At 39.9% G+C, this 14,274-nt stretch overlaps 1 protein-coding gene across 1 annotated transcript in view; it reads right to left on the minus strand.

Annotated features, from left to right (window-relative positions):
- ABCA4 (ATP binding cassette subfamily A member 4) overlaps nucleotides 1-14,274 on the minus strand; it is a gene marked incomplete at its 5' end in the record, with an annotated part of 44,264 nt that overhangs the window by 6,259 nt on the left and 23,731 nt on the right. The window contains 11 exons of the mRNA XM_029083889.1: nucleotides 1,415-1,544; nucleotides 2,302-2,425; nucleotides 4,476-4,623; nucleotides 5,658-5,773; nucleotides 7,213-7,390; nucleotides 8,384-8,553; nucleotides 9,023-9,097; nucleotides 9,229-9,334; nucleotides 10,473-10,505; nucleotides 11,454-11,548; nucleotides 13,727-13,916. Coding sequence (XP_028939722.1) covers nucleotides 1,415-1,544; nucleotides 2,302-2,425; nucleotides 4,476-4,623; nucleotides 5,658-5,773; nucleotides 7,213-7,390; nucleotides 8,384-8,553; nucleotides 9,023-9,097; nucleotides 9,229-9,334; nucleotides 10,473-10,505; nucleotides 11,454-11,548; nucleotides 13,727-13,916 — 1,365 coding nt within the window. The remainder of the gene's footprint in view (nucleotides 1-1,414; nucleotides 1,545-2,301; nucleotides 2,426-4,475; nucleotides 4,624-5,657; nucleotides 5,774-7,212; nucleotides 7,391-8,383; nucleotides 8,554-9,022; nucleotides 9,098-9,228; nucleotides 9,335-10,472; nucleotides 10,506-11,453; nucleotides 11,549-13,726; nucleotides 13,917-14,274) is intronic.

Below are 14,274 nucleotides of genomic sequence, written 5' to 3' on the forward strand. Positions count from 1 at the left end.
CTAAATACTAAAAAGGGAGGAAATGGCTTGCTCAAAAAAGCATGCATTGTCAGTCACTGATATGACATAAGCTGCCCTTCAGCCACAGCTTTCGCTATTTGGGGGCTCTTCAGTAGCTACGGATAGTCCTTCTACAGATCTTTTGAGTAGACCTCCCTGTAAGACAGTATTTTTAGAACTGTACCAGATAGTACTCTTGCTGGCAATCTTGAACAGGAGTGGATTTCCCCTCACACCTGGAAAGTAGCTGCTTTCATTGAGATAGAGGCACATTCGTAAAGCAGAGAGAGGAAGCTTGCATAGTGTCCAGGCTGCAACTGTCCTGTGCAATGGACTAGAATTCTAGAATTCTTGTCTTGGGATGTCGGGCTAGTACTTCATGCCAGTACTTATGATACTACAAACTTTCCAAGTAATTTTATAATCTCACTATTACAGTATCTTAATCTAAAAAAAAAATAAAAATAAAAAAAATTAAAGTCTTAATTCAAGAAAACTAATTTCTTTAATAATCACAGAATTGTAGGGGTTGGAAGGGACCTCAGGAGATCATCTAGTGCAACCTCCCTGCTAAAGCAGGTTTCATACAACAGATTGCACAGGGCAGCATCCAGGCGGGTTTTGAACATCTCCAGAGATGGAGACTCCACAACCTCTCTGGGCAGCCTGTCCCAGGGCTCTGACACCCTCACAGTAAAGGAGTTTTTCCTTAAGTTTCCATGGAACTTTTGGTGTTCCAGTTTTTGACCATTGCCCCTTGTCCTGTCACCAGGCACCACCAAAAAGAGCCTGGCCACATCATTTTGGCCTCCGCACTTCCGATATTTATAGACAATTATAAGATCCCCTCTCAGTCTTCTCCAGGCTGAAGAGTCCCAGCTCTCTCAGCCTCTCCTCACATAGGAGATGCTCCAGGACTCCCATCATCTTTGTGGCCTCCGCTGGACTCTTTCCAGAAGATCCCTGTCCCTCTTGAACTGAGGAGCCCAGAACTGGATGCAATACTCCAGATGTGGCCTCACCAGGGCAGAGTAGAGCGGGAGGAGAACCTTCCTCAACCTGCTGGCCAAGCTCTTTTTAATGCACCCCAGGATACTGTTGCCCTTCCTGGCCACAGGGACACATTGCTGGCTCATGGCCAGCCTGCTGTCCACCAGCACACCCAGGTCCACAGAGCTCCTCTCCAGCAGGTCAGCCCCTAAACTGTAGTGATGCATGTGGTTAATATATTCTTAAATCCTGTTAAATGCTTTCTTGAACCAGGATATCAACAAATTAAGATTAAATCAGGTAAATAAACATTAAAAAAAGGTAACAAATTCAGAGAAAAAGAAAGAAAAAAGAGGGACATAGAGAATAACAAAGATACTCACTTTGCTAATAAAGGAACTTTAATACAACATTTCAGACCTACCATCTTGTGGAGAACAAATGGTGTTGCATAAGGAGATTCAGAATGAAGAATGCAACCCCTTGAATAGCCATGGCAACCAGGTTCTTTCCAACAAAGTCCCACTGAAAAGGATTGGAAACATGCTCTTCACCTTTGGAGAAAGAGCAGCAGAAAGCAAGGTGAAATGCTCCTGAAACAAAACACTGCTCCTCAGAACAAAAGGCATGATCATAATGGTTTAGGATGAAAATCTGTAGTTTATTTTATTGTGATCAGGTAATATCTTAATTTTCCAGTGTCTTATAAAGATTCTTAAGAAAATACACTCCAAACTCAGCTGCTGCCTGGGAGCAAAAATGAATACATGGTCTCTGAATATGCACTAATTTGGATATTATAACATGAAATTTGCATGGATTATGTGAAAGAGATAGGTTTTCTGAATAAAAACAGATGAGTTCTGTTATATGACTTATTCTTTTAACAAGAAGTTGTCTGCTATCAAAGACAGCCATATCCCAAGAGGATGCATTTGAAGAACAGCAGCCATTTCAAGCATTAAAATGAAGGCTACTGAAGTATTCAAATAAAATGAAACAATATATCCCTCTGTAACGATCTAAAGACTTTAGAACAAATGATAGAAAGACACCAGAGTCCGGCTCTGAACAAATATGTACATTTACAATACAGATTACTGGCTGGACCCTGGAGTTCTGGCAGCTGTATCAGAAGCTGTGATTCCTTTAGACAGGTTGAACTTTCATACTCCTCATCCACCTGATGATGTGAAAGGGGAGAATTTCAGAAATGGCCACTAATTTTCCAAGATAACACTTCCAACCATCTCATCCAAGGTCAGCACATGTGACACTGATATAACTTGTTGCTTATTGGCTCTTACTTACCAAACCTGGCATATACTTCAGTCACAGCTTGGTTCATGGCCAAGTCAATGAGTCCACGGCCCAGGCAAAAATGTGGGAAGACAATCAGCAGATTTTTCAATGTTTTAGTAAACTTCAGCAAAGACTATAAGAAACAGAAATAACAAAATAAGCAGTTGGAACTAGAATTCTTTAAGAAAAAATAGCAACATGAGTGAAAAGTTCTTTGTCATATCAGAGAAACTGGATGTTCTGTGTTCTTACAACAGAGAAAACAGTATTTATCAAGTTAAACCCAAAGCATCTGCAACCTAAAACGCAGCTCAGTGGAGTGCTGGCATACACTGCACCAGACAAGGTGCTTGTGAAAAACTGTGAATGGGGAAAGAAATTAATCTTTGTAATTAAGTATTTCTCTATGCAGCAGAAATAACATGTAATTCCAGTGTCATGGAGAGCTCCATGCTGGAGCAGAATGCTGAGCCCAAGGGCAGTTGTGACTGAATTGAGACCCCAGAGATGCTTCGTGCCAGAGTCAGGGTGGGGAGAGGAGGTGCGCTGGACCTGAGACCCATCTACAGCCCGTGGATGTCCCCACGCCAGAGCCAGGAGCTGTGCCTGAAGAGATCTGTGACTCCACGGGAAGTCTGCTTGGGAACACTTTGTTCCTGGACTCTTGCAGCCCACTGGAGGGACCTCATGCCAGGTAGAGCAGCAATGGTGAACTGGCTGCAACCCTAACTCCCACTCCCCCTGTGGGGCTGCGGGGGAGAAGGTAGAGAAATCAGGAGCAAAGTGATTTGAGCCTGGGAAGAAGGGAGGGGTGGGGGAAGGTGTTGTAAGATGTGGTTGTTATGTCTCATTATCCTACTGTGATGATTGGTAACAAATTAAATTGTTTTTTCTTCCCCCGGCTGAGTCTGTTTTGCTTGTGACCATAACTGGTGAGTGAGCCCTTCCTATCCTCATTCCAATCCACAACCCCTTTGCTGTGTTTTCCTTTCCATCTCATTGGCTGGGGTTGGGCAGGGAGTGAGTGCAAGACCGCATGGTCTTACCTGTGAGTGAAACCACCACGCTATTATAAACAGTAACTGTGAGCAACAAGAAAGAGTGGTACTTTTGTTGTAATATCTTTATTTATAGCTGAAATATTTCCATAATCAGGACTGCCACAATATTGAAAATGCTCAGTGTCTGAGCATAACTACACAGTAGACTTTGGTGCAATGTGGAGATACTCAAAACCGCGTTAAGTGCCAGTAGCAGTCTAGCTACACCAACACTGAATCCAGAGAGAGGCAGAGACACAGTGTCTACAATGGAGACATATTCTCAAAGATAACAATACTGGCCTGCTGTCTCACAGACTGAATTGGCACTAAATTGAACCCTGTGCTATCAAGAAGCATGGCTGAGAATGAAGGAACACCAGGGACAGAAAGTATTGTAAAATTGGCCCTTGAAACCATGAACTGAATCAAGATCTGTTTCTCCTTCCTGGCAAACAACAATGCTTGATCAACACATGGTGTTTGAGAATGCACTATCAGTAATGACAGCTAATTGGATTGCTGTCAGATGTTGAAAGGGTGTCAATCTCAGTGGCTAGAGTATCAGCAACTGTAGAGGCAGCAGCAGTACGTACAAGCCAACGGTTTTTTATAAACCAATCTCTTAGCCTTTCTAAGAAATAATTTTGGCACTCACTGTATTCTGTCTATTCTTGTACTGTCATCTTCCTGGTGGTGTTAAATAATTTCTGGGCAATTCTTAAAATGCTACTATAAGCAGAACATCTCTTTAACACAATGACTATCAGGAGTGTCTTTCCTTACTTAGTGGTGACTCCATGATTTTCTGCCATCTGCCTCTGCCTGTACAACCCAAGCTGCAGAAGCAAGCAAAGTGTCACCCTCCTCTCCAACTGTGAAAGTGTACAGAAGTTTGCTCACAGGGATGAAAAACACTCAGTGTCATTCCTTGTGTGTGTAGCCCAAGATATCAATCGCCCTGAGTTGCTTCTCTGGGTTATTCTGTTCACTTGTCCCTGCAGTTACTCACTAAGTTCCTCACTTATTTACTCACAGAGAAAATGGCAAGGTAGAGAAAGACAGTTACTGTTAGAGATGGTTATGCTCGGAGAGCCTTTGCACAACTCTTTAAAACCAGGTATCAACAAAAACATTACTTACCGGGTTATTTTCAAATAACTCCAGGATGAATGTTATGGCACTGCTGTTGATCCCCACAAAGAGATTAATGCAAGACAGTGCAACATAAGCAGTGCTAGGGACACTGAAGAAAGATGAAGCAGGGTACATCATGGGAATTACTGCCCATCTGCATGCAAAAGACAGAAAAGCGATGATCACAGCTTCTCAGTATTCTCATGTCAGTTTGCCTAATGAAAACACAAAATTGAGTTTTCCTCTCATCCCAAGTGTAATGAAATGGTGTAACCAACCAGAGATGCCTCTACAATATTCTTTCCCTGGTTACTAGATAAGAACTTTTTTCTGCTTAGTCTTTTTTGCTGTTAAAATACAGGGCAATAGAAACTGCTAAAACTGAGAAAACTTAATGCTAGCAAGGTTATTAACACCCAGTTATCCTTGCATATCTCGCTGGATTGTACACCAGGAGGGAGAAACAAAGAAATGTTAGCTAAAGCAAATATGATGTACTGCTTTGCTAGAAACTCCTCAGCCTTTGGAACTGTCCAAAGAAAGAAGAAACTCTGTAAATTTTTATATTCTTTTCTAACTCTTCTACCATTGTTTTTTTTTTTTACTTCTGGTTTGGAGCTGCCTGTGCTATGATTTCTGGGACATAGTAAATACACATTCAGCAGCACAAGAGGAGTATTCCCCTTGAATAAATTTACAATGCTTGGCAACAATCAGTCCAACTAGGAAGAATTCAGTAAAAACAACCTGAATTGCTTAACAGGACAATACATGCATGGTCAGGAAGGATCACCCTGGGTTTCCCATTATGACTGCAGCTGGACTGAAGGGCTAATATATGAATCCACGAATTTGCCTTCCTTTCTGTTTTTTATTTTGAGTAGCAAATTGTTAAATTGTTATTGAAGTGAGTGCCATGTGACCAAACAGATATATTTTCCCATAAAGCTCACATTTAATGCTTAAAAATGCAAAGCAGTGACAAAAAATAATCTCCTTTACAGCATGTGGCCAGACACAGCGTGTAAATATCCTGGAGCAGGGACAGAATCCAGTTCTAACCTGTGTTGTACCCACTCAGTTTTATTCTTTAAAGCTGTATTTCACCAAGTACCAAACTCAGTAACATGAAATAATTTCCATGTGAAATCCAGGGCCCCACATGCAGGAACAACCTTGAACACTCACCCATACAGAAGCAGCAAGGCAACAAGCACAGGGAGGTTAGTCGGAGAGGTGTAAGCTTTCTTGTTGAATCCAATGAATATAACCACAACCATTCCAGCACTCAGTGCATAATTCACCTGCCACATCACAGGGTGAAGATCAGCGTGTAAGACCTCAGAAGGTCTGCAAACATATCCAGATCCTACATATTATTCCAAAAGGATTTTGTACTGAGGAACACTGGAATTTATGAACTAGACTAGTCACACTCAAGTTTTTGGATCAAGGGGTCCCTGGCAGCACTCAACATTCTTCAGATATCTTTTATCAGACAGTTAATAAAAAATACAACATATATAGTTGTTTCTTAGATTATTGTTTGGGAGCCAATCATTTAATGGTGCTGCTGGCAGGCTGCCCACAGAAAGAGGCCGTGGGTATGCAAGGGAAGTGCAGTTTCTGGTGATGCAAAGGCTGTGTAGGAGGGAAAAAGCTAGTTACTTGAGCCACATTCCTGGGAGGAGGCCAAAGCAAGTATACTTGACCATGGCTCTTCTCAATTTCTCTGTTCAGTGTTAGTAGCACTAGTCTACTGCAACACACAGAGCTTCCCATGCAAAAGGTAAGGTGGGGTTTCACAGAACTGCTAACACCAATTCATACCTTTGCATCATGCTGTCAAGGGCCATGACCGAGCAGAATTCCTGACAAGGAAGCTGCTGCGAGGCTGCTGTAACCAGCAGGGGACAGGAAATCAGAGACCTGCTTCTTTTCCCCCCATTTACTAAATTAATGCTTTGCTTTACCTTCTCCTAAAAGAGTACCTTCCAAAGCATGAACATTTTTGGGCTCTTCAATTATTTAATTTTTTTTTTCTTTTCTTTTTTTTTTTTTTTCAATTCCACATTCATGCTTTTCTTATTGCATAAGCCCTTGGCCTCTTTCTTTGTTGAAAAGGCATGGCTGGAAAACAAGCCCCTTGCTGTGCCTCAACTAGGCAAAGAATTTGCTCCCTTATGACAAAGTGGCCTGAACAGTAATGAGAGGGTAGCTGAGCCCTGTCTAAGCAAGCCTGGACGTGTGGTCTAAATCCTTTTGGAACAACACAGTGAACATGATTCAGCACTTAAAAAAATACATCCATGTTATTTTAGACACCTTAGAGTATTTTGTCTGCCCTCCAGCTACAGTTTCAGCAGCCTGTGAACCTCCCACTTAGATTTCTTGAATATCTTGAAAGACATGGTTCTTCTAGAGAGCAGGAGTGACGAGCATCAGGCAATTGGGCTTTCCCCTGCTATGGTAAGTTGTACTTTATTACACATTCAGTTGTAAGGACTGGAAATCCTAAGATTACAAAAATTTCAGCTTCAGTAGTTGAATAATGAGTTGTGCACCTGACTTGATTTTTACATCTGTAATTAGTTAGGAGGTCAGATCCTTAGCATGCTCTCTGAGAAACATGTAAAGAAATGAATGCTTTGCAATGCTCAGAATCCCCTTCACTCAATTAGTCCCCAGTCCATGCAAACCCGGGAATAATTGCAGGCTATGAACCAGACCAGCAGTTACTCACTATGTCCCACACGAAGTTAGTTAGCCAGTAGATCACAGGGCTTACACCACTGACAAACTGTAGATGCTTGGCTTTCGTTACACGTTCTTGAATCAGGTATAAAACAAAACTGGCTGGTATAAAGGACATGGCAAAAATCACACAAATGGCAACAACAGCATCCACTGAAGTGGTCAGCCTAAAACAGAGCACAAGAAGGGACTGTGAGCAAGGGAACGGATGCAATACAACACTGTATTAGCATTTGGGGAATCTGGAGGGAATTTTAAGATCTAGAAGTAGCAAGGTTATTTTGTAAGTAGAAGACTTCCAATTTAAAAATGTGCTAGCATATTTTCCCAAGTTGTGCTGGGGAGTGCTAACAAATATGGATGTTGGTGGCATCATTCCCTGATTTTTTACTTGCCTTCATTCTCTGGAACAGTTCAACTGATATCTATATCTACATCTCAGTTTGACAGCCTTTCCTTTATGGTATATCTCAAAATAGACATTAAGGCACAATAGTCAAAGTGCTCCGGTGGGAGCTGGGAAAAGAGGGACTCAAAGAGGCAAGTTGCAGACAGTGAAGTGAAGCACAAATCTTGCCTCTATGCTAAGGCAGAAGTTTTCAGTTTCACTGACTTCTGAACTTAATAGGAGACATGAATGGGAAGTCATGTCTCTTGGGGGTGTCTTTTTCAAGAAATAATGGCTTTTAGATTCTGGAATACACCAACCCTACCACATGCCATTGAAAATCTACCTGTGTGCTACCCCTGGCACCAAGATGGAGGTTGTTGACTACTGCCTACATGTAGTTAATTAAAGACAATTTTTGATTCCTTTTTTGATCATGATCTCTATGTTATTTCACAAGTAGATCCACTGGCTTTGGAGGATGCATAAAGACTTCAGAATTGTTGTGCTTGGAAATCAACAGAAACATGTAATCATGTATAACCAATGGTCATAGCTCCTACATGGGATGGGCATGAACTGTTATAGGAATATGAGGAGACAGAAAATAATAGATTGTATATCTGATTCTTGATTAGAATAAAACTTCAGAGAAAGGCCTCCATATTCTGTCAATTGAACTATTTCTCCTCAGAGTGAGAGTACACTGGAGGTGGTAAGCTGCCAGGAGAGGGAGAGGTAAAAGCCAGCACCAGAGCACAGGCAGACTTACACAGTGACTTCAGAGAGCTGCTCCTTAGTAAGGTTCAGAGGATGGTTTACAGCAGTGATCCCATATTCCTCAGGCGCTTGACCAGTCCGCAGGTTAGCTCTAAGGATTGCATTATTGGCTACATTAAGGAAACTAACCATAGCATGCCAGCCTTTATTGTTAAACCACACCTAAAAGAGTCAGAAAGCACAGATTCATTTAAGAAGCCTTCAGTAATAACCCTGAGCTGCAGGAGAAAACTTGGCTGCCTTTTATCTACTTTGGTGGGCACTGTCAGCAGGGAAGAATCCAGCACCAGGAATTCATAGCTCCTTAGGCACAATCCAGCAGGAGGAGCTCACATACTATGCTTTTAAAAGGGTTGGACAACCACTGTCAAGGGATTTTATAAAAGCACATTTTAAAATTTAGCAGAATGTTCTACTCTGAAGTATTTAGGACAGCAAGAAGCACTAAGAATATGGTTAAAAAAATCTCACATTAGAAATAACTTTGCGTTAACACTGTATCCAATACTACTTATTATAAGTATAGTATTACAGCTCTTCTTGCATCTGAGAATGCCACTAGCAATATTCTCACAATCTGAAGCCTGTGTCAAGAAAGACTGGGAGTTAGCAGGCTACTTCCAGCAAATACCTTAATATTATCTTCAGTTTCCATGTATTTAAGGAAATTAGAAATTTCTTTAGCAGCAGCCAGTGAGGTTTGTCCCTAAAATAAAAAAGAAAAGGCTAAAGATCATCTGTCTGGATGAAATCCACTGCTGCAGGTTTTCAGCTTTATAACAATTCTTTAGTAAAGGGCCAATAAATAAATAAATAAATAAATAAAATCTTGCTTACTCCTGTCACATTCATCATTCGGCCAAGATCACTTAAAAAATTGACAACTTGATCTCCAGAAACATGAAGGACTGGGAGCCTCCCTCCTATAGAAATTCCTCCATATCTAACAAAGAGAACAGTATCATCAGTCACTTGTACCACAGACCCAAAACTGTACATTCATGGAAATACTAAAAATCCACTTAATGTAAGTTGGATTTCCATACATTATATAATTAAAGTTTAACAATCTCCACTCTTTTTCTAACAAGTTCTATTAGGTCTTTATAGAGCCTATAAATAATAGAGGTTCTATCAGTTTCTGAGGGGTTCATGCCAGGATCCTGAGAAAATTATTATTTAGATAGAAGATCTGGAAAAAACAGTTATTTCTACAGTGCAAAATCTTTAAATCAAGATACTTTCAATAAAACTGTTTGGACAGCATAGACCTCAGTTAAAATTTCAGTTGCCCTGAGAGGAGCAGGTATTCACCAATGCTGGTGCCAGCCAATACTCCATAATGATAAATGCTATTGCACAAGATGAACCAAACTATAATACATTAGAAAGTAATGTTTGCACTTGAACAAGCAGATATTCTGTGAAGGAAGCCAGTCTTCCAGCTACCACCTTTGAAGTGAATTCCTATTGCTGATGGAAAACTAAGTATGTTCTTCAGGCTAATAAGTCATCCTTCTAAGCTTAGTATCTGCAGTGTAGACATCACACTAGGGTTAGCTGATGCCTTTATGTGAGTGTAGAGCACTAGTGGAGTCAGTTTTATAACTACTGCATATGTTCAGAGCAGGGATGAGGAGTTGTGGTTGTTATTTCTGTATTTGGTAGGCTGGTGTCTAGGTTTCATCTTACTCTGGTCCTTTTTTTGGAGGGTTCATATTTTTCTGCTGCACTTTGAAAGACCTCCATCAGAGCACTATTGCAATGTAGTGCAGTACTGTATTGTAACTTGCTGTCACTCAGATCCCATTAGTCTGACTTGTAGATAACAAAACTGTGATACTTCCATTGTGTGCCTCTTGCCTTCATCCTAGTGGGGGTAGTCCAAACAAATATAACCCCTTGTCTTTATAAAACCCTTGCTGATCCCCAACCTATTTCCCACTGAAGCCCTCTCTTTGTTCTGTACTATCTGCCACAATTCCCCTTGTCCATTCAGAAAAACATTGCAAGGCTTCGTGGTTAAATAGAAATTCATTGTTCCTTTATTTACCACCATAATCTGTGAACTGGTTTCTTACCTTTGCTCATTGACCCAGTATTTGCTCTTCAAGCTGAAACAGACAAAGAGAATCCTGTCTCAACGCACTGAACCAAAGTCAATGGTATTGTCAGGCTTAAATGGAAACTAAAAGTGAATTCCTATGCTCTGCAGATCTCCAGTTTCCCCTAGACAGCTTTTTAAAAATTTTATTCATTTTATTTTTTAATTGCTGCTAATTACTTTGAGTTGTGGTGTTGTCAGGACTTTTGGTATTCCCTGCAGTGGATTTTTGATGTTTTGTTTTATTTTCTGACATGATTCATCTCCAGCTCATACAGAGATAAGCAAGATTTCTCAAGTGACACATAGTGGCTCTATCCTGAATTGATTTGAAAAGATATATCTGAAGCGATTATGACATATGCTAAGAGGAACCAGGGAAAGGTAGCCAGCACATAGCTAATATAATGGGAATTTCAAGAACTCTGCTGGGAATTGAAAAGGTAGCGAGGCCTGACTCAGAAATAATAGGGCATGGACATTGCACAACACACACACAAGCTGATGAGCTATCAGTAGGATAAATGTATCTATGTAACATTGTCCTGTGGCTCTTTAGCACTTCTGGGAAGCAAGTGATAAGTAACAGGCAGATGGTCACGTTGGTGCGGCTACAGTTCTTCAGGGACACACACTAGTATTTCTGCAAGGCACTTCACCATGCTGTGCAGAGGCACCAGTTTTCTCACCGTTGACACAGTTATCGTTAATGTGGCATTCCATCAACACTGAAACTTAGTTCTGCCTATAAAGGAATAACTGATTATACAAATAGGTATAATTAAAACAATTTAACTCCCCTAAAATGAGCATCTCCTATTCTTAGATCAGGAATACGGACATGATGCTTAAGACTACACAGTACTGTGACACATCATGTGCTATGTTGTTATTAAATGAGAATTTCATGGCCAGGTACAAAATACAGTATGTGAAAAACAGAGTGATTCAACCCTACCTCTTTTTTATCAAAACGGGATATGTTTTCACCAGAAAATCTGAAATATTTCTGTGAGTCAGATCTTGAAGAATTTCTGTGCTGTGCTGCACTCTCTGGAAAGAAAAGAAAATCCAATCACTCACAGTAAACTTTACAGTCTCTAAAGCTATTAAGTAAGTATTAGTCAGGAAAACAGCAAAAATAGCTTTGTTTCAGATGAATTACTCAGGTTCATACTATCACTGAATGAGAGTGGGTCAGTCATTCTGTAGCCCAAACATCCTTACTTTAGTAAGATTTCAGAAGAAATAATGAAATCACAGAAGTTTGTGATGCCTGACACAAAACAGTTGCACTTCACTCTGAAACTTGACTTGAGTTATTTGCAGCAAAGGCCAAGTTTGCTCAAGGCTTTTCCTTCACTGTGGAAGAAGGAAGCTTTACAAATAAATTGAGGTCCCAGTGAAGACAAGGTAGTTTTCTATGATTGAGGAAGTTGAAGTAAAAAATAATATGAAAACTTCACCTTCACTAGCACATTAGATACTTTGAATGAAAATGACTATTTTCTTTGTAATGAAGATGATGCTGTGATAGCTTTGTGAATAATTTGCAAATAAAGGGTTGAAACACAAGACCTCAAACTTGATGAGTTTATCTCAAGATAGAATACCTGAAAGGCTTCCTGGGAAGTTCCAGAGGGCAAAGCTTGCAAACTGAAAGAACCTAGTAACAACCTAGAACAACCTAGGGCACTACTAATGAACTTTCCAGAAGTTCCTACACTTGTCCACAGAGAGGCAGTACGGGCTGACACTGAGGATACATTACACACGTCTAGCTGATTCTACACAATACACAGGAAGACTGGTAGCATCCTCATAGTGCCTTCATTAAATGAGCTGTCTATGCTCAGACATTCACAGTTATTTACATACTGTTGCTTCCCTGGAGACTCAAATGTGAACTGTGAAACTTCCTGACAAGTTATATAAAATTATCACATCCTGCAAAATTATCAGGATAATATTATAATAAATACATTTCCCTTAGAGGACTAGGATCCCCACAAAACAACAACAACAAAAATTTTGCATCCTACTTGGATTTGAAGTTTTTGAGTAATTTCCCACTCAAATACACTAGCAAAATTAGCAAAATTCAACTTTGTCTGTCAGTAGGACAAGGATTACTTGGAAACCAGAAATAAAGTGGGATGCTGTGAATTAGGTCATAATATAACCTCTATATTAATTTAATTTTTTGCTTCATAGACAGGAATTCTACAGATATTTAAAACAGCTTTGCTTTGTTGTTTTGTGAATAGTGGTAGAGAAACCAAAGCAAGCTGAATCAGTATCTTTAAGAGATCGTGTAATGGATTTGGATTCAGAAATTGATTAAGCTTGTGACATTAGTGTTAAAACTAGAATTATTTCATTTATTTACCTTATGGGTGAGGCCTGGCAAACGGGTATATTAAAACTGAACGGTGTGCATGGTGAGACATTAAATTAGTGAGCTATTATGACAGTGGCTGCAATTCTGTTTCCTTCAACTTGTCAGAAAAACATTTAGAAAATGTAAACACAAACAGGTTATAATTTTTCTTCACTCTTCAAAAGTGCAAGCACATTAAAGGGCGCTACTAAGATTATTAATTGATAGGAGTAGGTGGGAATGTAGCTCTCATCTCTTCTCCATTCAGCAGTGGTTATTAAACTACTCATCTTCATGCACATGTATACAAACATTTGTTTTACTAGCTTAGAAATTTCTTTCTAGAAATGGAACCAAGAGACATGTAAAAAAATAATTATTGGGGTGGGCTCAATATTAATTTTTCCATTTTTAATGAGATGATCCCACTCCATGATTTCCAAAATCATGACTTTTATTCTTTCATTCCTTTATTCTTTCTCCCTCCTTCCCTTCCCTTCTTTAAAGGAAGGCAATCTTCTAAATAGAATTATTCTTTGAGAAAAAAAAAAAAAGATTTTATTTTCATTATTTGATAAAGTGTTAATTTTTCGGTGATTTTCTTCTATATGAAAAGTTTGTACAAACTTTGTACAAAAATAGTAATCATGTTTCATTTGAATGTGCAAGCTTTTCCAAGAACTTTCTATCTCTGAAACTGAATTCCAAATTCCAGCAATTCCTACTCCCTTTAAAAAATGTACTAAATTTCTTCCATGTATATGAGCATGGCAAGGTACTTACACACTAATCCCTTTTCCAGCACTTGCCATGAATCTTTTCTGCAAAGATTTATGGCACAGGGATACTACCTGTGGTGGTGGGAGGCCTCCTGCGCCTGCAGGGCATTCTGGCAGCATAGTGAGTTTCTTGTGAGTGCTGCACTTGCAGGAAGGTGAAGGATTCTGAGGGCTCCACTCTCGGCTCAGCAGGAGGCTGCTTATGTTACGATGAACAGCAGGTGTGTTCCAGGCAGTTGGCTTATTATTGCATGGGTAGTTCCTGTGTAGAGGAACAGACTCTAAGCTGTGCAGAGATATAGTTCATGAGAGTTCACAAGTCCACAAAGTCACAATGCTCTCAGCAGACATTCTCATCTCAGCCCTTATCCTCTGAGTTATGAATAATAATATTTTAGAGTCTTTGGTAAACATGAATCATCATAATCTCTCCCCACATCTCTTCTGAATTTACTGTCTTCAGCTTGCAGATAGGACAATGAAAGAAAAAGGGGACTGTGTGTGACCCATTAGCACACACAAAATCTGCAGTGGACACATATCTTTGTAAAAATACTATAATTTTCCTTGCTCATGTGGTATCTTTTCTCTCTTTATTTTCTAAAGTTTCCTCTTCATTC

This window comes from Antrostomus carolinensis, unplaced genomic scaffold, assembly GCF_000700745.2.
Source record: "Antrostomus carolinensis isolate BGI_N321 unplaced genomic scaffold, ASM70074v2 scaffold5632, whole genome shotgun sequence".
Taxonomy (NCBI): Eukaryota; Metazoa; Chordata; class Aves; order Caprimulgiformes; family Caprimulgidae; genus Antrostomus; species Antrostomus carolinensis.